The sequence below is a fragment of the Sciurus vulgaris genome, assembly GCF_902686455.1.
Source record: "Sciurus vulgaris genome assembly, chromosome: 5".
In the NCBI taxonomy this organism is placed as follows: Eukaryota; Metazoa; Chordata; class Mammalia; order Rodentia; family Sciuridae; genus Sciurus; species Sciurus vulgaris.
This window is the reverse complement of record NC_136465.1, coordinates 50,821,290-50,845,187: the sequence shown is the minus strand read 5'-3', so window position 1 is coordinate 50,845,187 and position 23,898 is coordinate 50,821,290. Positions and strand designations below refer to the sequence as shown.

The 23,898-nt window shown below is 34.8% G+C and overlaps 1 protein-coding gene and 1 pseudogene across 4 annotated transcripts in view; one reads left to right on the top strand and one right to left on the bottom strand.

Annotated features, from left to right (window-relative positions):
- HOOK3 (hook microtubule tethering protein 3) overlaps positions 1-23,898 on the top strand; it is a 162,601-nt gene that overhangs the window by 79,870 nt on the left and 58,833 nt on the right. For all 3 annotated transcript variants that reach the window (XM_079140616.1, XM_079140617.1, XM_079140618.1), the window contains exons 5-8: positions 1,751-1,883; positions 7,665-7,732; positions 22,582-22,644; positions 23,623-23,706. In XM_079140616.1, coding sequence (XP_078996742.1) covers positions 1,751-1,883; positions 7,665-7,732; positions 22,582-22,644; positions 23,623-23,706 — 348 coding nt within the window. The remainder of the gene's footprint in view (positions 1-1,750; positions 1,884-7,664; positions 7,733-22,581; positions 22,645-23,622; positions 23,707-23,898) is intronic.
- LOC306661594 (translationally-controlled tumor protein-like) lies at positions 12,455-20,898 on the bottom strand (annotated as a pseudogene). The gene has a single exon. The product of its transcript is annotated as a translationally-controlled tumor protein-like (transcript).

Here is a 23,898-nt window from a genome sequence, read left to right as displayed (position 1 = left end):
CACTGTGGCACATGCCTATAATCCTAGCAGCTGGGGAGACGCAGCTGGAGGATTTCGAGTTCAAAACTAGCCTCAGCAACTTAGACCCTGAGCAACTCAATGAAACCCTGTCTCTAAATAAAATCCAAAAAATCACTGGGGTTGTGACTAAATGGTTAAGTGCCCCTGGGTTCAATATCTGGTACCAAAAAAGAAAAAGAAAGAGAGAGAGAGAGAGAGAGAGAGAGAGAGACAGAGAGGGAGAGGAGAGAGAGGGAGAGAGAGACAGAGAAGAGAGAGAGAGAGAGAGAGAGAGAGGAGAAAGAAAGAAAGGGGTGGGGAGAAAAGAAAGAAAATATGGTATATACATATAGTGGAGTTACACTCAGCCATAAAGAATGAAAGAAAGAAAGAAAGAAGGGGGGGGGGGGAGAAAAGAAAGAAAATATGGTATATACATATAGTGGAGTTACACTCAGCCATAAAGAATAATGAAATTATGGCATCTGCTAGTAAATATAGAAATATATAAACTGTAGACCATCATACTAAATGAAATAAACCAGACCCAGAAAGTCAAGGATCAAATGTTTTCTCTTACATGCAGAAACTAGCCCAAAATGGGGGGGGGGGGGGATAAAGAGGAGGGCAGAAATCTATGAAAATAGAAGAGCGATCAGTGGATTAAAGGAAGAAGATCGAGTGGGAGGGAGGTGCAATGGGAAAAGGGAAGAACAGTGAAATGAATCTGATCAAACTTTCCTGTCTACATATGAATATGCCACAGCAAACTTCACTTTTGTAAATATCCATAATGTACTAATTTTAAAAAAACTGTAAGAGAAAGATCAGTAGAGTTGAGGAAAGGCAACAGGAGGAGAGAAGAAGAGAGGGAAAGTAGAAGTACTAGGGACTGAATTGGAGCAAATTATATTCCATGCTTATATAATTGTGTCAAAATTAACACCAATATTAGTATATCTATAATGAACTAACAAAAATGATTGCATCAGTTTTTAAAAAGTCTATTCTTATCTTGATAGTTTTATCACTTGTGTATATGTCTAATGATAGGGTTTAAATTCATTATTTTCTTCTTCCTGCTTTTTTCTGAGTTTGTTTTTAATCTGTTTTTCATATTGGAGACTTTTTTCAAATGTCTTAATATTTCTTGAGTGTTTGTTGTTTTTAAAAAAAAGCACTGTAAAAAGCTAATAGGAATCTGAGTGAGGGAGCTTTTTTGTGGTAAATTTCACTGTCAGGTTATCAGGCAGGACCTTCCCATTTGTTTTTTTTAATGTCATCTTGCTTAGGGCCAGTCAATTTCCCAGTAAAGGAGTATTCCATTTTCCTTCCTGATTGAGGTATCTTTGCTACCAGCACTTAGGGAGCCAAATGGAGTGAATCTGGCTATAGGGAATCTTACTGTTGGTGCGTGAATTTTTGCTTAATCTCAGCTTTTTTGGTGTCCCCTAGTTCAGAACCTTTTGTTTATAGTTCATCAGAAAGCAAACATCCCGTTCTCCTTGGAAAGAATCAGTAGTACAGAGCTTTTCTCAGTGTGCATATCACATGCCAAATTAGTGACTAAGTTGCTTAAGTTATCAAGATTGTTGTAACTTAGGTATGTGAAATAAAAATAAATTGGGAGTGAGACTGAGCAGCTCTGTCTTCGGCAATCAGTTTCTAGCAATTAAAAACCAAATCTATCAAATATTTTATTTGGTAATATAAATGTGAATGCAATTTGTAATCTTTTGTTTCCATTTAGATTTTAGGACAACAGATTAATGACTTTACCCTTCCTGATGTGAACCTCATTGGGGAGCATTCTGATGCTGCAGAGCTTGGAAGGATGCTCCAGCTCATTTTAGGCTGTGCTGTGAACTGTGAACAGAAGCAAGGTAATTTATTTGAAGTTAGTGTATGCATTTAAAATACTGAAAGAAAGTAATATATATTGTATATTTTTATATAAACCACAGTACAAACAATAACATCTTTCAAAGGTCACCTGTTTTCTACAATTTTTTGCTAATTTGGTTGTTTGTGTGTGTGTGTGTGTTTAGCTTAAGCAAGTTTTGCAAGTTACCGTAAATTTGGTTGTGGTGCTTTTCTTTCTGTTTCTGGGAGTCCTCCTAATTTTTTAAATTGTTTCATTGTTGTTTATTTTTTATTTCTGTGGTGCTGGGATTGAAACCTGGGCCTTGTGCATGCTACGTATGTGCTCTACCACTGAGCTGCATACCCATCCTGAGTAGAATGTTTCTTAATGTATTTCAACTGCATTGGATATGCTGACATTTATTGTTAATTGGACAAGGTTCACATATTAGTTTGGAAAGAAATGAGCACAGATGTATAGCAGTTCATTTGGTTCCCATGTCTACCTTTCCAACATAATCTATCATAACAGATGCCTTAGATCCCCCTGACCCAGGACATACTGCAGTTTGAAACATTTACAAATTTGTCTTTGCTGTGGGGGAAAAGAGGAGAGAAGAGTATCATAACATGTTGTTCCTAAATGATAAAAATAGATTTGAAATTGTGTTCCCTTCCTCTAATGTGGTAGATTTCTTCCCCAAGAAATCACTTACTCAAATTTTAAATGTTGCTTTGACTGTCTTCTAATGGAAAGAATATTACATATTATCAAGATGGTTTCATTCTACTTACTTATAAGTGATTATAAAACTTTTAGAAACACTGTGGGATTTTTTTTATTAATATACTCTAGCAAGAAAACTTGAAATTCAAGGACCTTTGGGGATTGTTTTCACAAAAATGAACAAAGACTTTAAAATAAATTAATGATTAAATTAGTGAGAAAAATCTCACCATGTAAATCTGAATTATCTTTGATTTTTGTTTCCTTTGTATTGTAATCTATAAACTATCCAATTTTAATTTCCAAGAGGTTAATTGATCAAATATATTTTATCATTGTTATCAAAATATTGGTCAATTTATTAACTAATGAATTTTGTAAAATGGCAGTTTAGAAAACATCTCTGTACTTGAGATTAAGAGCGTGGGCTGTAATGCCTAATCAACCTGGGTTCAAATTTGATTCCACTTTCAGAAACTAGAGGGATATTGGGCAAATCACTTAATCTCTGTATTTTAGTTTCTAAGTAAAATGAAAATTTAGTACCTACCTTATAAGGTTATTCTGGGGACTCAGTGAAATAATGTGCATAAAACAGTATAGGGTATACACAATGACTCAAATATTAGTTACATGGAAACTCTTTTTTTCTCTTTTGCAATACTAGGGCATGAAGCCAGGACCTTGTCATGCTAGGAAAGCGCTACTGAGCTATATCCCCATCCCTTTTTGTTTCTTTAATTTTTATCTTTTGAGACAATGTATCACTGAGTTGCCCAGGCTGTCCTTGAACTTGGGATTCTTCTGCCTTAGTTTTTCAAGTAGATGAGATTACAGGCGTACACCACCATGCCCAATGAAACAATATTTTAGATAGTATTTTAAGACATTAATTTTGGTTCAGTTTTCTATTGTGTGTTTTGTAGACTTTCAGGTTACTACAATTTTTTTAATGACAGTTATCATAAGGTGGTATTTAATGGTGGTGTTTAATGATTTATATTCTCTGAATATGTGGAACATTAATTAGTATAACCACTTATTTACACACATTAAAGACTATTCTTAATTTAGGTTGCAGATTTTGTTAGAAAATATAGTACTTCTATGTGTATAGCAATTCTAAGATGACAGATGTGTTCTTTGCTGAAGATACTTGAAGACCAGCTATGATATGTAGATAACAATCTTTAAAAAAATTCTTCCAAATTGCTCATCTGATCTTAAGTAACTTTTCTGTCCCCTTATTAATATCTACTTACCTTCATGGAAATCACTTGTTTTCTAAGAATTACTGTTCAGATTTATCATACATAAAGTAAATAAATAATACCCTCTTTTCTAATTGATTTATGTCACAAAAGTTTATTGAACTGATACATTAGGGACTAGGAACACAGTGCTAGATACAGCAGACAGTACCTGCCCATTTGGAATGAGAGCAGAGGGAAGAGGCATTAAATAATAACATCAGAATGCTGGTCAGTTCTCTGAAGGTAAAGTATGACCAGGAAAAACCTGGACATGGGTTAAGGAAGCTTTAAGTAAAGCTGTGGAGGATAATGGGTTAAGAATAATCTAAAGTAGTAGAAACTGAATGTAAGAAAGATACCTTTGAAGGATTTAAAAACTCCACAAAACTACATTGAAGTATATGAGGAACAGATAAAGAGAAATGAAGCCAAGGAATAGGTAGATGAGGGGCTATTCTAAATGATGATAATCACAATATTTTTCTTGCTCCCCTTTGGTAATGCCAAAGAGATCTCTATTAACTTGTTCTTTGTACTTTTTTCATGTTCTTGTAATAAGTTCGATAACAGTCAACTTTGTTTTCTTGAAGCAATGACTACTTTTATTGGTCTCTGATTTAAATTTTTTAAACAATGAATATCTCTCTAGCCCCATTCCTGTTAGATTTTATCATGACATACTCATGGTAAATTTGCTTGTTCTGTTTAGCTGAAATATTCTGTATAATCACATACAATCAGTTTACCCCCTGAAACTGTATAAATGATAAAAAAAATTGTGAGCAGGATTTTAACATCTCACTGATTCAGATTTAGGGCATTCTTTGCTCTTAGGAACACAGTAGAAAGCTAGCAATCAGATAAACGAGTTTCAGAATTACTAAGGCTTAGCTGTCTCTATATGTATGGTATACAATACAAAGGTTACTGAAGTGGCTCTGCCATTTACTATCTGACTCACTTTGAACAAGATCTCAGCCTGCTTCCATGTCTGCAAACTGAATATGCAAAATCTTCTACTCAAAGAAATGAAAGAGCTTTGTGCTGAAACACTGCAGTTAAGAACTGAAGAGCAGCTGCTGAGAGCTTTGACTCTGTGTGCTATCTTGACTAACTTCTCTAATTAGGACAAATCAAATTGTGAATTTGAAAAAGCAAAAATTAGTAGAGACACTGATAACATTAGTATCTCCTGTCTCTCTGATACTCTACTATTCACTAGCAGAACAAAAAAAATGTTTTTTATAGATTAGGAAACTGGGATTCCTAAATATTATGTGACTCGTCCAAGATTTCTTACTTGTGAGAAGCAAAACAAGAACAAACACTCATGTTTCTTTCACATTTAAACTTAGTACTTTTTGTAATAACCTTGCTGAAATTTTGGACATCTCAGATTTTAGTGTAAATTCGCTTATGTGATGAACCTATTCTCCAGCATTGCCTCATAGATGTGTACCTAATAACTACATATAATTGTATTTTGACCTTTAAAGATTTGTAAATGATTAAAAATTGTACATTAATGTAATTTTCATCATCATTTTATCATTTAGCATTTTACGGTGTTCGCGGGGAAGGGCCTTGACGTGGCAACACCGCTTCTTAACTAACGCTTCCCCTCTCACACCTACTAACTTCCTAACCCCCATCCCACTTTCTTTACTTCCAGTAGGCTGCCATTGAATCTCCCTTCGCCATTATCAGTGCCACTACTTCTTCTCTTCCATGTTCACAGTCTTGCATTTTGAGAGCGGGTCAGTCCATCCTAATTAAATTAGTTTTTGTAGTTTGATGCCATCAAGCAGACTATCTAAAAGCACTCCCTTGCTATATCCCAAAACTCAGAGTGATTGTCATTGAGAAAACAGAACAAAACATTGAACTCAGACCAAAAGAATTCCTTACTGAACAAAAAGTAATTAAGTTATGATATATTACTCCTCTTGGATTGTGTATATTTGTATAATCAAACATTTGGGTACAAGTATCCTTATAAGAGTACTTCCTTAAAAACAAATTTTTGATAAACTAAAAGCTTTGGCATTTATACCAGAATGTCATAATTTAATAGTGTTTTTTTTTTTTTTTTTGTGGTGTTGGGGATCGAACCCAGGGCCCTGTGCTTGTAAGGCAAGCACTTTACCAACTGAGCTATCTCCCCAGCCCTAATAATGTTTTAAAAGTACTTTTTTAAAAAACAAGTTACCTGTCAGGCAGAGGATTACAGTTTGGCACTCCAAATATGAGGGTTTTTATAAATGGATTTTTGGATTTTATTTTTGAAACCTATGGTCTTTGAATTTCTACTTTTGATAGCTACCTAATGTTTGTAGTATTGAGGGAGCACAGTGATGCAAAGTTCACAAGATTAGGAGTTAGATTCATGTTCAAGTCTTGGTTCTACACTTTTGAGCGGGGTGCTAGAGATGTAACCCAGGACCTCATGCATGCTAAGTGCTTACTGTACCACCGAGATACATTGCCTGCCTCCACACTTTTTAAACCTTGGTTGAAGTTTATTTATCCTTAAATAATAACTTTTATAAGTTTTCAGTTTTTCATCTGCAACAAGAGTATATTAACATACTTTGCAGGGTTGTTGAGAAGTGTTAGAGATAAACTACACATAAAGTCCTTAATACATGAGTCTGATCAAAAGATTACCTTGACAATTTGACAAGACCCCTTCATATTCTACTTCTAGTGGTGAGAAGATTTTTTTGTATTTGCTTTTTTTGTGTGTATGGATTGGAGGGGCAAGTTAAAATATTTCTTATCAAAATATATTTGCCAACAAAATATGTTTGTTGGAATCCACCTATTAATTTTTTTTATGTTTAATACCACTTACCACATTGTTGTATTTGGAAATAATGAAAACTATTTCCATGGCTTTTAAGAAGAAAGCATTATTTCAACATTGTGGTACTAATAGCTAAATAGACCTTTCTTTTTCTTGAGTAGTAAGGATAAGATTGATGAGGTTGCTACTTAATTATATTAGAAATGTTCAACATTGTTTTAAGGCCTAGGATTATACAGTGTGCATTTCTTTGTTTTTCCCCTTATACGCATTTATTTTGTTTCTATTGATCTTTTATAGATATATATAAAGGTGGGATTTACTGTGATATATTTATATATGCACAGTAGCATGCTTTTGTTAGTTTAATTCTGTCCTGCCCTTTCCTGTCCCTCTCCCCTTTGTCTTGCTCTCCTCCTTCTACTCCACTGATCTTCCCTATATACAATATTTAACTATATACTATTAGATTCTGTCTTAAATTCAAATTAATTCTTTGCTAAGCATGTCTCAGTTTCACTAAGTATTCATTAAGTATTTCTTTTGTGTAGTAGAAAATACTACAGTAGGAATTAAACACAATTCAGTGCTTTTGATGTTACATAAGAATAAAACACAGACGTCAGTTTTTTAAAACTATATAGCAAAGAATAATGTGAAAGATAACTTTTTAGATTTTAGTAAATGTAAAAAAAATAATAAATAAAAGCCTTAGACTTTGTGGTTTCAATGATTTACATTGGCAGCACACCATGCTGATGCTTCATTTCCCTATAGCTGTAGCATCAGCTTTATAAGAAATGATGAAAGGAGAGAAGATATCTTCAGGAAAGATAAATACTCTGATGTCAGGCTTTGTTTTACCTGTGGCACATATGTGAGCACATTAAGCATGTATGAGGAATTCATAGGAAGAATCAAAATAAGAAACTTAAGAATTTGTGAAGTGTTAGCCTTTATCCCTTTGACTGTCTTTCCCTTGAACAGTGACATTCCAGATTGTTCTTGTTTGCAGAGTACATCCAAGCCATTATGATGATGGAGGAATCTGTTCAACATGTTGTCATGACAGCCATTCAAGAGGTACGTTGGAGCTTTGTGCTTACAGTTTGAAAAATTAAAGGATCAAACATGATGAGTTTAAGTATTAGAACTAGAGATTTTTTTTTATTTGTTCTAATTGGTTATACATGACAGTATGCAGTTTGATACATTGTACACAGATGGAGCATAACTTCTCTTTCTTCTGTGTATGGTGCTGAGTCACACCACTAGTGTAATAATACATGTATATAGGGTAATAATGTCTGTCTCATTCTACCGTCCTTCCCGTCCTCACCACCCCACCCATCCCATTACTCCTCTCTGCATAATCCAAAGTTCCTTCATTCTTCTCTACACATGCCCCACTATGGATCAGCATCCACTTATCAGCCTTTAGTTTTTTGGGACTGCCTTATTTCACTTAGAATGATATTCTCTAATTCCATCCATTTACCTACAAATGTCATAATTTCATTCTTCTTTAAGGCTAATATTCTATTGTATACCACGTTTTCTTTATCCATTCATCTGTTGAAGGCCATCTAGGTTGGTTCCATAGTTTAGCTATGGTGAATTGAGCTGCTGTAAACATTGATGTGGCTGCCTCACTGTAGTATCCTGATTTTTAAGTCCTTTGGATATAAACCAAGGAGTGGGTCTGGGTCAAATGGTGGTCCCATTCCAAGTTTTCTTAGGAATCTCCATACTGCTTTCCATAGTGGTTGCACCAATCTCCAGTCCCAACAGAATGTGTGAGTGTACCTTTCTCTCCACATCCTCACCGGTGCTTATTGTTGCTTGCATTCTTGATCATTCGCATTTTGACTGGAGTGAAATGAAATCTTAGAGTAGTTTTGATTTGGATTTCTCTAATTACAAGAGATGATGAACTTTTTTTCATATGTTTGTTGATCAATTGTATTTCTTTTTCTGTGAAGTGTCTGTTCAGTTCCTTAGCCCATTTATTGATTAGGCTGTTTGGTTTTTTGGTGTTAAGTTTTTGAGTTCTTTATATATCCTGGAAATTAGTGCTCTATCTCAGGTGAATGTGTTAAAGATTTTCTCCTGTTCTGTAGGTACTCTATTCATGTAATTGATTGTTTCCTTTGCTGAGAAGAAGCTTTTTAGTTTGAATCCATCTCATTTATTGATTCTTAATTTTACTTCTTGCACTTTAGCCGTCTTGTTGAGGAAGTCAGGTCCTAAGCTGACATAATGAAGATTTGGTCCTGCTTTTTCTTCTGTTAGGCATAGGATCTGTGTTCTAGTGCCTAAGTCTTTGATCCACTTCAAGTTGATTTTTGTGCAGGGTTGAGACATGGAGGTTTAATTTCACTTTGTTACATATGGATTTCCAGTTTTCCCAGCATTATTTGTTGAATAGGCTGTCTTTTCTCCAATATGTGTTTTTGGTGCCTTCTTCTAGTATGAGATAACTGTATTTATGTGGGTTTGTCTCTCTGACTTCTGTTTTGTACCATTGATCTTCATGTCTATTTTGGTGGCAGTGCCATGCTGTTTTTGTTACTATTGCTCTGTAGGATAATTTAAGTTGTGGTAGTGTGATGCCCTTCTTTCACTCTTATTGCTAAGGTTTGCTTTGGCTATTCTGGATCTTTATTTTTCCAAATGAATTTCATGATTGGTTTTTCTACTTGTATGAAGAATGTCATTGACATTTTAATAGGAATTGTATCGAATCTTTATAACACATTTGGTAGTATGACCATTTTGACCATTTTTTTTTTTTTTTTTTTTTTTTTTTTTTTTTGCGGTGCTGGGGATTGAACCCAGGGCCCTGTGCTTGCAAGGCAAGCACTTTACCAACTGAGCCTTCTCCCCAGCCCCCATTTTGACAATATTAATTCTGCCTATCCAAGAGCATGGAAAAATCTTTCCATCTTCTAAGGTTTTCTTGAATTTCTTTCTTGACCGTTCTATAGTTTTCATTGTACAGGTCTTTCAACTCTTTTGTTAGATTGATTCCCAACTATTTTATTTTTTTGAGACTATTGTTAATGGAGAGTTTTCCTAATTTCTCTTGCAATGGATTTATCACTTATGTGTAGAAATGGATTTGATTTATGGGTATTGGTTTTATATCCTGCTACTTTGCTGAATTCATTTATGAATTCTAGAAGTTTTCTGGTAGGATTTTTTTTCGAACTTCTCACTATAGTATAATGTCATAGGCAAATAGTGATAGTTTGTGTTCTTCTTTTCCTATTCGTATCCCTTTAATTTCTTTCATCTGTCTGATTTCTCCGGCTAGATGATGTTGATTAGAAGTGCTGAAAGAGGAAATCCTTGTCTTGTTCCAGTTCTTAAAGGGAATGCTTTGAATTTTTCTCCATTGAATGATGTTGGCCTTGGGCTTAGCATAGATAGCTTAGCATAGATAGCTTTTACAATGTTGAGATATGTTCCTACTATCCCTAGTTTTTCTAGTGTGTTGAACATGAAGAGGTGCTGTATTTTGTCATGCTTTTTCTGTGTCTTTTGAGATAATCATGATTCCTGTCTTTCAGTCTGTTGGTGTAATGTATTATGTTTACTCATTTCTGTATGTTGAACCCACATTGCATCCCTGGGATGAGCCACACTTGATCATGGTGCATTATCCGGCTGGGGATATAACTCAGTTGGTAGAGTGCCTGCCTCACAAGCACAAAGACCCTGGGTTCAATCCCCAGTACCACAAAAAAAAAAAAAAAAAAAAAAAAAAAGAATATACATGTTGGTTGCACTATCTTTTTAATATGTTTTTGTATGTGATTTGCCAGAATTTTATTGAGAATTTTTGCATCTATGTTCATCAGGGATATTGGTCTGAAGTTTCCTTCTTTGATTTGTCTTTGTCTGTTATTGGTATCAAGATGATACTAGCCTCCTAGAATGAGTTTGGAAGGGTTCCCTTCTTTTCTATTTCATGGAATAATTTGAGGAGTATTGGTATTAATTCTTCTTTGAGGGTCTTGTAGAACTTGACTGAGAATCCCTCCGGTCCTGGGCTTTTCTTGGTTGGTAGGTTTTTGGTGGTGTCTTCTATTTCATTGCTTGAAATTGATCTGTTTAAATTGTGTATGTCCGCCTACATCAGTTTGGGTAGATCATATGTCTCTAGAAATTTGTCAGTGTCTTCAAGTTTTTCTATTTTATTTGAGTATAAACTTTCAAAATAGTTTCCAATTATCTTCTGTATTTCAGTCTTGTACATTGTGATATTTATTTTTTCATCATGTATTTTAGTAATTTGAGGTTTTTCTCACTTTGTGTGGCTAAGGGTTTATCAATTTTATTTATTTTTTTCAAAGAACCAGCTTTTTGTTTTGCCAATTTGTTCAGTTGTTCTTTTGTTTTGATTTTATTGATTTCAGCTCTGATTTTAATTATTTTCTGTCTTCTGCTGCTTTTTTTTTTTTTTTTTTTTTTTTAATGTTTTTTAGTTGTAGGTGGACACAGTATCTTTGTTTTATTTTTATGTGGTGCTGAGGATCAAACCCGGGGCCTCACACATGCTAGGTGAGTGCTCTACTGCTGAGCCACAACCCCAGCCCCCTTCTGCTTTTGATGTTGATTTTTTTTTCCTAGGACTTTGAGATGTAATGTTAGGTAATTTATTTGTTGACTTTTCATTCTTTTAATGTATGAGCTCCATGCAGTGAACTTTCCTCTTAGAATTGCCTTTATAGTGTACCAGAGATGATTTTTTTTTTTTTTTTTTTTTTTTTTTTGCAGTATTGAACCCAGGGCCTTGTGCTTGACAGGCAAATGCTCTACAAACTCCACTATATCCCTAGCCCTCAGATATTTTTAATATGTTGTATCGGTCTTCTCATTTACCTCTATTTTTAAATTTCCTCCCTGATTTCTTCTGCTATCCCTTCCTCATTCAGTAGCATGCTATTTAATCTTAAGGTGATGGACTGGCTTCTATTTTTTATTTTTATTATCATTGATTTCTTGTTTCATTCTGTATGGTCTGATAGAATATAAGATAGTATTTTTATTTTTATGTATTTGCTAAGAGTTGTTTTGTGGCCTAATATATGGTCTATTTTAGAGAAGGATCCATGTACTGCTGAGAAGAAAGTGTATTCACTCCATAATGGATGAAATACTGTATATATGTCTGTTAAGTTGAAATCATTGGTTGTATTTTTCAATTCTATAGTTTCTTTGTTTAGTTTTTGTCTTGAAGTTCTGTCCATTGGTGAGAGAGGTGTGTTAAAGTCACCCAGTATTATTGTGTTGTAATCTTTTTGACTCTTGAAATTAAGAAGGGTTTGTTTGATGTACATAGATGCTCCATTGTTTGAGGCATATATATTTATGATTGTTATGTCTTGGTGTGTGATTCCCTTAAGCAGTATGAAATGTCTTTCTTTATGCCTTTTGACTAACTTTGGTTTGGAGTCCATTTTGTTCTGACATGAAGATGGAAACCCCTGCTTGTTTACACTGTCCACGTTAGTGATAGGTTTTTTCCCAACCTTTCACCTTCAGTCTGTGATGTCTTTTCCTAGGAGGTCAGTCTCTTGAAGACAGAATATTGTTGAGTCTATTTTTTTAAATCCAATCTGCCAGTCTTTGTCTTTTGATTGATGAGTTTAGGCCATTAACATTCAGGGTTATTATTGAGAGATGATTTGTATTCCTGGTCATTTTGGTTTTTTTTTTTTTTTTTGCAGTACTGGGGATCGAACTCAGGGCCTTGTGTTTGTGAGGCAAGCACTCTACCAGCTGAGCTATCTCCCCAGCCTTATTTTTGGTTTTTAGCTTGACTTAGCTTATCCTTTGATTGACTTTTCCTTTAGTTCCTCCCTTTTCTGGTTTTCACTGGGTTTTTTTGTTTTTGTTTTTTTTTTTTTTTTTTTTTTTTTTTTTCATTTCCTCCTCATGGAATACTTTGCTGAGAATGTTCTGTAGTGCACGCTTTCTAGTTGTGAATTCTTTTAACTTTTGTTTATCCTGGAAGGTTTTTATTGCATCTTCAAATCTGAAGCTTAATTTTACTGGATATAAAATTCTCAGTTGGCATTTTCTTTCAGAGTTTGATATGTGTTGTTCCAGGACCTCCTGGTATTGAGGGTCTGGGTTGAGAAATCAGCTGAGATCTGAATTGTTTTCCCCTTATATGTAATTTGATTTTTTTTTTTTCTCCCAGCCTTTAAAATTCTGTTTTTATTCTGTGTGTTAATCATTCTCATTAAAATATGTCTTGGTGTGGGTCTGCTGTAATCTTGTACATTTGGGGTCCTGTAAACCTCTGTATTTGATTTTCCATTTCATTCTTTAGATTTGGGAAGTTTTCTGATATTATGTCATTGAAAAGATTGTGCATTTCTTTGATTTTTATCTCCATGCCTTCATCTATTCCTATAAATCTTAAGTTTGATCTCTTCATGTTATCCCATATTTCTTGGAAGTTCTATTCATTGTTTCTGACCATCTTCTCTGTGTGACTGATTTCATTTTTTTTTTTAAATTTAAATGCACTTTATTTTTAGACAACCTACATTACATGTTTTCTTAAAAAACAATGCCTCCACTCCAAATAAACCACAGTCAAAATAAATGTGCTCAAGATGACATCAGTTCCATTTGTCTTAAGTCCTGGTGTTGTGTGGATGATAAGCAGCTGCCAGTTATGATGACAGATGATAAATCCAAAGTAACTGCCAAATTTGTTAACATTTTTCCATTTCTAAACTGTCCTTAAAGAAAATCATATATGTGGTTGCACCATCCTCACTGTGGTCCAGGAGAATGACCATGCCATCTGGATTCATGTTTTCACCAATAAAAAACTGGTAGTTTTTGAAATTAGCGAGGATGTGCTTGATTTGCTCTGCAGTCCCTGTCATAAAAGGTTTTACTCTCTCTGGTCTCTGTTCTTCGAGTTTGCCTTTGATTGATTTCATGTAGTCTTTGATGTACTACTTGTATGCTTCTTTTGTGAAGTTGATTTCCTGCAAGTGATGGTTCATGACAGTGTCAACACCAGTGATTACTGTACTTTCGGTACCTTTGCCCTTGGTACCCTCTGTCCTACTGACCACCTTGCCCTCCACCTCCAGGCAGAGCCCATCCATGATCTCCCCAGTCTTGTAAATGTCGGAGAACACCTCATCATGGCTGATGAGGTCCTGGTAGATAATCATTATGGCCACTGGAGGGAGACAGTGGCAGCGCCACCTTAGCAGAACCCCAGAGCTCAGAGCAAGCACAGCGTAGCCAGAGCATCACTGGGGGCGGGGGAGATGGGAGCGGGTGGAAAAGGCCGATTCTGCTTCTCCCTGTCTCTCCTCGACTTTATTTTCAAGAGTATATATTTTGTCTTCATTGTCTGAGGTTCTGTCTTCCAAATGGTCTAGTCTGTTGGTGGTGCTTTCCATTGAAGTTTTTAATGTGGTTTATTGTTTCCTTCATTTCAAGGATTTCTGTTTTTTTGTTTTGTTTTTAATAATCTTTGCCTCTTTATTGAAGTAATTTTTCACTTTCTGTATTTTCTCTCCAATATCATCATTTATTTTGAAGATCAATCTATGTATTTTCTAAACTCCTCTGATATTTCTTCTACTCTGTTGTCTATGGATTCTACTGTTGGAATATCTTGGTTTGTTTGAGATGCTTTGTTCCCTTATTTTTCATGTTGTTTGTGTGTCTTTTCATCAAGTGGTATGGATCTGAGGCAGTACAGATTGTACCCTGAAGTCTTATAGTGTCCCTGAAGTCTTCCAATACCTATCTTGCAGGTACTGTGATAATGGACTTCCAGGCAGCAGCAGGCAGCAGGTGATCTGCTGGAGTCTGCAGGTGGTCTGCAGGCTATAAGGGGACAGGGTGGTGGCTGATGGGCAGGCAAGAGTCAGGCAAATGGCCAGAAGTAGAGATTTAAAAAGCAATTTTTCCTACTCATTTTTAGAGAACTTTTTTTTTTTTTTTTTTTTTTTGCGGTGCTGGGGTTTGAACTCAGGGTCTTATACATCCTAAGCATGATTTTGCCACAGAGCTTTACCCCAGACCAAGACCTTTTTTCTTTACATTTTTGACAGAGCCTGTTTGTTTGTTTGTTTCTCTCTCTCTCTCTCTCTCTCTTTCTCTTTTTTTTTTGGTACCAGGAATTGAACTCAAGAGCAATCACTGAAGCACATGCCCAGCCCTTTTAAAAATATTTTATTTAGAGACAGGGTCTTGCTGAGTTGCTTAGAGTCTCTGAGTTGCTGAGGCTGTGAACTTGTGATCCTCCTGCCTCAGCCTCCTGGCTGGGATTATAGGTGTGCACCATCATGCCTGACCAAGTCTGTTTCTTTTTTTTTTTAATCATACTTATATAAAATTCTCATATCTATTTAGGTCTTAACCATTTATTTTGCAAATATAGATGGCAGCTATTTCTAATTTTTAAAAATGCCCTTAATGAAGTAGGAATAGTAGACTAATTCCTAAAGATAATAATAAAAAATCATATCTGTGTTAAACCAGCAGTCTGCCTCATACTTAACCATTGGTTTTCCTTTTTGACAAAAACTGGGTCCTCAACTCCAACTACACTCAAAGCAATTCCTATTTGAATATTTATTTTAACTGGAAAACATAAAAGTACAAAGAAATTAACTGGACTAACACGTAGTTAATCTCAGGATGTGAGGATGTTTTAGCCATGAAAGCAATGAAATAAGCTCTGAAAGGAAATAGAAAACTGTATAAAAGACATGACTATGCAAATAACAGAAAAATATAAAAGGCAAATATGAAAAAATGCCAAATGCTAATTTTGATAGTTTTTTTTTTTCTTTTTAATTTTTTGCAATGCCTTCTGATACCAACAACTCAGAGTTGGGCCACATTTCTCAGGTGAAGGACATACCTGTTCCCAAGACTGCCCTCACTTCAGAGAACAGCCCAACATTCAGGGCCACCGTTATATTTGACCATCTGGGTTCAAATTCAGGCGTTACGACTATCCTTAAATTTTGTAATTCACTGGAGTTAACTCAGCTCAGGAATGATAATATATGACAAATAGATATGAATAAAATCAAATTAATTTCTGAATTTTTAAGTTTCTATTAAGCCAAAAAGTTCATAGGATGGGCTCTAGGAGAGTCTCAAATGAAAGTTTCTGTTGTCCTTTCTCCAAGGATTCAGGATATGTCACCTTTCTAGCACATCATTGTGTGACAATACGCAGATTATTGTCAACCAAGGATGCTTGCCTGAGCTTTTGTGTTCAGTCTTCATTGGGGTCTCATTACATAGTGTTATTGATTGAATAACTGAGCGTGAGTCTGAAATCAGTTTCCAGTCCCCATCTCTCCAGAGATCAGGCTGATATCAAGTGGCTTAAAATCCCAACCTTCTAGTCACATGGTGGATCTTCTGGATGTCTAGCCTCCATCTGTAATCATCCTCTTAGATTGCCACAAATATAAAGACTCCTATCAGTAAGAAATCCCAGCAGTTTAGGTACTACCTCCCAGAAAGTAGGGGCAAAGACTAGCCAAATTCTTTATTACATAGAACCTTTCAAAAAAGCAAAGCCTTGGGCTGGGTTGTGGCTCAGTGATAGTGTTTTCCTAGCATGTATGAGGTACTGGGTTCCATTCTCAGCACTGCATGTAAATAAATAAATAAAGATTCATCAACAACTAATAAAAATAAAAAACTAAAAAAAGCAAAGCCTTTAAAAATGTTCATCAACGCAGCTGTAGTAGTGTGAGCAGCTGGTATAGTTCAAGCTTCTTGGGAAGATTGGGGCCAGATGATGACCTGAGCCCAGGAGTTGGAGACTAGCTTGGGCATCATAACAAGACCCCATCTCGAAAGATAAATAATAAAAAATTGATTAGTTTGACTAATCATTCAGAACTGATGTTAGGAGTATAAACTCACAAATCTTTTAGAAAATGTTATTTCTGTAGATTTGGTCATAAATGTTATAATACCAAAATGATGATTACCCAAGCAAGATATTATTTCTCTCAAGTGGTCATGGATTTTTATGGAGACTCTACAATCATCAGGGACCCAGCATTCTTCCAATATGTTTGACTTAATAAGGTCTATACCATCCATAATATATGATACCCACCTAGTGATTCAACTGTGTCTTTTCAAGCTTCAGCTCTCACATTTCCAACCAGCAGGAAGGACCAAAGGAGGGGTTTTGTATTTCCTTGACATAAACCTGCAGGAGTTTTCCCCTTCAGTAACCAGATATCACTTACATAGCCAAAACAGGGAGACTGTGAAATCTGGCCCTTACTCTGGATGCTAATAGACCCAAGTCAAAATGTGTGACTTCTGTTGCTAAGAAAAAGTAGGAAAAAGAAAAGGGGGCCACTAGCAATTCTGTCTTACTTATCAATCGTATAATTCCATGTTAGGGATTTATCCTAACGAAATGTGATATGTAAAGACATGTAAAAATAATAATAATAATAATAAGCATTTCCAGTACCTGTTATGTGATAGTGCTGATGCTTAATATATAAATTTGCATCTGTTAACATACTTAAAATTCACTACAATTGGGTTTGCGTGTAGTTCAGTGGTAGAACATTTACCTAGAATGCATGAGGCCCTGGGTTTAATCCCCACTACTGTCCCCCCCCAAAAAAGTTTATAAGAATAAAATTCACTATAATTGAATTTGTATTTAATAGTGGGTAGGATGGCAAGTTTTGTGTTACATACATTTCGTCACAAAAAAATGGAAAAATAATCTTACTACAAATCTTGTGAGGTATGTTGTTATTTGTCCCCATTTTATAAAAGAAAACTGAAACAGAGAGAGTTTGAGTAACTAGCTCAGGTTCACACAGGAAATAGTGGCAGAGTTAGAACTCAGATCTCAGCAGTCTGAATCTAGGGCCCAGGCTTATAACAGTTGTGCCTTATTGCCTAAAATAGTTATTTCAGTATTATTTCCTAGTACTAAAACATTAGAAATAACTACTCAACAATAGGGTAATTGATAAATAAATTATGGTATATTGGCACATTATGTAGGCATTGAAGCATATTTTTTAAAATAATGACATAAATGGGTATCATAGTTCAGGTTAAAAATGGTAGACTAAAAGCTGGGCATGGTGCAACCCCAGCAATTGGGAAACTGCAGCAGGAGTATTGCAAGTTTGAGACCAGCCTTAGCAAGTTAGTGAGATCCTGTTTTAAAAAATTAAAAGGGCAAATTAGTGAGATCCTGTTTTAAAAAATTAAAAGGGCTGGGGATGTAGCTCAGTTGTAAAGTGTTCCTGGGTTCAGTCTCTAGGGTCATTAAAAAAAAATATATTAACTTCTCTCCTAATGGTTGAGTATTCTTTACTCTTTTCTATATTGTTTAATTTTTCTGTAATAGCAGATATTATAACAAGGAATACATTTTAAATTAAAAGCTGCGACCATGTTATTTTCATTCTATGAATCTATTCCAAGAAATTATTTTAAAATGCAGACCAAGATTGAGCACATGTTTATCAAACTACTTTATATTAATAGAAATGTAAGAGCAGTATATATTCATTGGTACACTAGTATTTAAATTGTGATACCTTCATCCAAAGGAAAATTATATATTAGATTAAAATGTGTTTAAAAGGATATCTTATGATTGGGAAAAAATTTAAAATGTAGAATGAAAAAACATATAAAATTATACATACAGTGGGATTACAATTAAATTTTTTAAATAAATTACATTTATTATATACATACTCTTTTTATTCATTTAGTAAATACTACTTACTGAGTACACAATATGCACCAGGCACTCTAATAGATACTAGGAATATAACTGTGAAAGAGATAGACATGTCTCTTGCCCGTCAAAGGAAAAGAGAATTCAAATACAGTAAGAAAAGTTACATGATGCCACACACACACACACACACACACACACACACAAAATACAGGAACCCTTTTTGGGAGTATCTAATTCAGTTTGAGGACATTAGGTAAGGCTTCTTGAGAGGAAGTGAGTCTGAGCACTGAAGGATGAGAATGAGATAAGGAGGTACAAAATGTTTTTTCTAAAGTCCAGAAGGCAAAACCAAGACCAAGACCTAGACCTACCTGACATGGGTTGGAGCCATTGAAAGAACAATGCCTATAACAAACATTGTGAGAAAGTACTCAGAAATGAAACGACACGCAAAATTATTAAGGCACTGTGCACTTTTGTTAAGAGCTATAATTTTGGAAATGAATGAATAAATTCTAAGGAGAAAATACATTGAGGCCAGTATTTGAGAAAATCTGTGCAATGAGGATGGATTGGGGGAAAACAATGCTGGAAAAACGGAGATCATTTAAAAGACCTTAGTACATACCAGTTAAAACAGATGGAAGCCTACACTAGCTTATGGCAGTCAGTGATAGAAGTGAATGAAAATTAGTTAGACATGTTGACCAGTTGAACCTCAGAAGAACGCTTTTCCCTTTGGGCATGTTGTGTTTTTATGCTTTCTATTCAGGTGCTACTGACTTTTTTTTTTTTTTTTCCAACTGTAGTGAAATACACATATAATTTCCCATTAGTAACATTTAGCACATTCACAGTGTTGTACAAATATTACCACTATTTAGTTCAGAACTTTTTCATCACCTCAAAAGGAAACCTAGTACCCATGAAGCAGCCTCTTCATTAAGCAGAGACTTCTTCCAGCCCTGCTGTCTCTATAAACATGCCTATTCTGGTTATTTTTTATGAATGGAATCATATCACTTGTGGCCATTTGTGTTTGGTTTCTTTTATTTAACGTGTTTTCAAGATTTGTTCTAGTATATATATCCTTACTTTTCCTTTTTATGACTAACTGTCCTTCCATTGTTTGGATAATACCACATTTTGTTTATCTACTCATTGGTTGATGGACATTTGAGTTATCCCCCACACCCATGGCTGTTGTTAATAATGCTGCTGTGGACATGATTGCAAGTTTATTTTGAATACATTTTCAAATCTTTCGTATGTATGCAGATGGTCCCTGACTTAAAATGGTTCATTAGGGTTTGTTGATTTTAAGATGGCATATAGAAACTGTCCTTCAGGTATTATATTTTCATCTTTTCCTGGGGTAGAGATATGATATTACCCTCTTGTGATGCTGGGCAGCAGTGCAGTCTGCTCCCAGTCAGCCACAGGGCAAAGAGTGGATACTCTGTACTCTGTTGCCAAGTTCAGGTGTTCAGTAGATTAAGAAATTAAGTGAATTTTTGATGTAATAGAATGTGGTTTATTGGGACAGAACCCCAGTGGAAGTTGAGTATCTGTATCCAGAAATGGAATTGCTGGGTCATATAATAATTTTATGTTTAATTCTATGAGGAACTGCGAAAGTGTTTTCTACAATAACTGTATCATTTTGCATTTCCACCAGCAATGCAGAAGGGTTCTAATTTCTTTACATGTTGGTCAACCTTTGGTTGTCCACCTTTTTAATAATAGCCATCATAATGTGCATGAATAGTATCTTATTATTTTGCTTTCTATTTCCATAATGACTGATTATATTGAGCATTTTTTCATGTGTTTGTTGACTGTTTCTGTAGTATCTTTTGGGAGAAATGTCTATTTAACTAAATGATAGTCTTTTAGCTATTTAAATGCTAATAAGCCCCAAGAAAGAGAAAGACAGAAGTTGAGATATAAACAAGAGGACTGATAAATGGAACAGGGTCTCTCAGAAGCTGGAAGGGATGGAATTGAGAGCACAAGTGGCAGGATTAGACTTGAATGGGAAGAATAGCCCATGTGTTGTAACAGACATGAAGAAGGGTGGGATGAGCATGAGTGGTGCTAATTTTTTAAGTTAGGGTATAAGAAATTGGATAAATGCTTCTCTGGAAGCAGACTGCTGACTAGGAAAACATAACTACTTTTCTAGTGGTTTTAAAACCCAGTGGAGATTGGAAACTATCAGTAGTAATACCAGTTTTGTGGATTTTTTCAGGTTTTTTTATTCTCTCAGTACTTACTTGTCAGAGTATAGGTGGTTGGATTGGTCTTTAGTTGGATTGATCTTAGATTGAGATTTTCTTGGTAAGAAGAATGTTGAGAATATTGATGAAAGTCATTGAAGCAGTGAGCCATGAAATCAATGTAAACTAGAGAAGATAATTGATTAAACAAAAGATGAACCATGGATTCAAAAGTGGGGAAAGGGAGAATCCCCAAAATAATATGACAATGTTAGTAGAAGTGTGGTTTCTAAGCAAAGAAAGAAAGAGTGAGTACAAGAATGATGGGCTATGACTGAAAACAAGGAGAGACAAGAAGAGGGGTAGGGCCTGGGAGCTCAGTGAAGCTGTGGAACAGGTCCACCAGAACAACTGAATGACAAACTGACTGTGTTCTGAGTGGCATACTTAGCTTTTTATCGAGAGGTGTTACAATTTAAAGGTACCATGAGAGGTGTTATGATAAGGATTAAACTGTAACAAGGTGCACAAAGGAGAAAAACTGAAAGAAAATATTTTCTGCTCCCTCCTCCTACCCACCTGAATTAGATTATTTTCTGATATCCTGCCACAGCCTTTATCACACCATACTGTATTTACTGATTTATGTTTGTTTCTTGAATTCTGCTAGACCCCTGGTTATCACACACAGCTAATTCTTAAATATGTCAAAATTATAAAAGTGATTCTAGATGGTAGAATTTTTTTCATCATATTTTTTTCTGCTCTACAATGAGTACCATTTTTTTCAATTGGAAGAAAAGTCTTCTTAAAAATCTTACTCTTAATATTCTCAATTAAAACATAAAAATTGAAGCTTTTTTTTTTTCTTCTCACTTTTCTTGAGCTCCTGCCCCCACCCCAAATTGTGTTGAGGGACATTCACTCTCTTTTCATCAGGGAGTTGGAGCAGTGATTCTCAAGCTGCAGATCACCTGGAGGACTTACTGAACAGTCCTCAGCCTGACCCCAGATGTTCTGACTCAGTGAACCTGAGTGGATTCCAAGAATTCAAATTTCTGACAAGAAACCAGGCAGTGCTAATACTGTTGGTCTGGGGATCTCATGTTGAGAAGTACTGATGTTAATGAACATAACATTTCAGTTACCTAGAGAGCAGAGTGAAGGATGAAGTCACACGATCTCTTGATAGAACATTCCCACATTTCTAATTATCTCTTCCCTTTTTTATTCTTTAGAATATGAAAAAGAAACCATAGAAAACTGGGGCCATCTGAGTCTGCCCCTTATATTTGTCATGATCAGAATTTTACCCCTTTCTGTCCCAGCCTCTCAGACATGCTTTGAATCTTCTCTTTGCAACGCAAGGCTGAGAAAAGCAAAGATATAGGGGGATATGGGTATGTGCATGTGAGTGTTATATTGACACTGTTCACATTTATTTTTTAGAAATAATAGGTGTTTAATACCACTATTTTACTTTTTTAAAATTTCTAGCCACATTTTAAACTTAACTATTTGTCTTTTCAGTGATAAGAAATGTTATACTTGATTCTTTATTTTTATTGTAAACAAATGGGATACATGTTGTTTCTGTTTGTACATGGAGTAACAGCATATCATTTGCATATTCATACATTTACGTAGAGTAATGATGTTTGATTCATTCCGTTATTTTTTTTCTTCCCCCCGCCACTATACTTGATTCTTATGGCTGAGACTTACAGTGAAAATGAGCACCCAAATTCAGACCTCTAATATTAAATGAAGGCCTTATACTGGAGTAAAGAATTCCAAACTCTGAAGTATTATTTATAGGAAAGTGTTCAATTTACTTTTGTGTTTTCATTTTAATTTTTATATTTCAGTAGTGGCTAGGTATTTATTTATTATGTAAGTATATTATGTAGAATGTCTTTTTTGCCTCACATTTATAATCATTTAAATCTTAATTTCAGCTAATGAGTAAAGAGTCTCCTGTCTCTTCTGGGAATGATGCCTATGTTGATCTTGATCGCCAGGTATGTAATTTTGCCTTTTTTGTATTCATGCAAAATCAAAAACGGTAAACTTTAGATATTAATGAGAAGACTGTTTTAGTTGAAATTGCTTATGGACTATATTTGTATAATTTTTTATACTTTACCTAAAATTTAAGAACTTAAAATGTTTTGTGAATTGACACAATTTGTAATTCTAATTAAAGTAGTATTGCATAACCCACTAGAAATTATTTTCCTTAGCTTATTGTAATTCCTGTTTTCTAGTCATAATTTTTTCTTTTCCCACTAGTGATAGCTTTGTGTCACATTTAACAAAATAGATGGAAAATAAGCATGCATTTACTTGTATGATTTATGCTTAGGCTGTTCCAGAGAATCTCTTCCCATGCATAAACAGAATGCTAAGTTATAGTTTGTAATAGTAATGGGACACAACTTGAAGATGTTTGAATACTAAGTTATAGTATAGATGTTTGAATCTATAGTATAGATGTTTGAATGCTAAGTTATAGTTTGTAATAGTAATGGGACACAACTTGAAGATGCTTTAGAATAAGAAAAATCTTTTGTTTTTTTAAAAAAGGGTGCAGTACAAATTAGCATAAAGGTTTTTAATATGATTGAAAAACTTGTGTTGAAATTCACTATTTTAACAGTTGAAACCCCCATTCCTCATGAGATGTTTTGCTAAGGTAAAACTTTTCAGTTCTTAATATAATCAACATTACCAAGATCCAAATAGTCCATATAGGAGATGTGTAAGAAAACTTGACATGGAGGAAGTGCCAAGTTCAGAGAATAGAAAAGATAAAACTTAGGAATAAAAGAAATTCAAAGCTAGAAGGGCCTTCTCTTCAGTCTTACAGGATGGTTTTTGATTCCCCCTTATACTTTTCCTCAAGAAATAAAAGAGAATATTTTAATTCTGTATTGCATAAAATAATTATTGTCTCCATCTTATATTGAAATAATTACCACATTTTTGTTTCTAACCAGTTGAAGAAAACTACAGAGGAATTAAATGAAGCTTTGTCAGCAAAAGAAGAAATTGCTCAAAGATGTCATGAATTAGATATGCAGGTAGGCAGTCTGTTCCATGTACAACCAAATGTTTCTGTGTACTACTATGTAGTACAGTTTGACTATAATACACATGTAGTTAAATGAAAAAGAAAAAGAAAAAACATGTTTCTGGTTAAGGATAATAGACTCAACAAAGATATTCATTTTCTTTTTTGCAACTCCTGTAAATTTATAGTATTTACAAGTGAA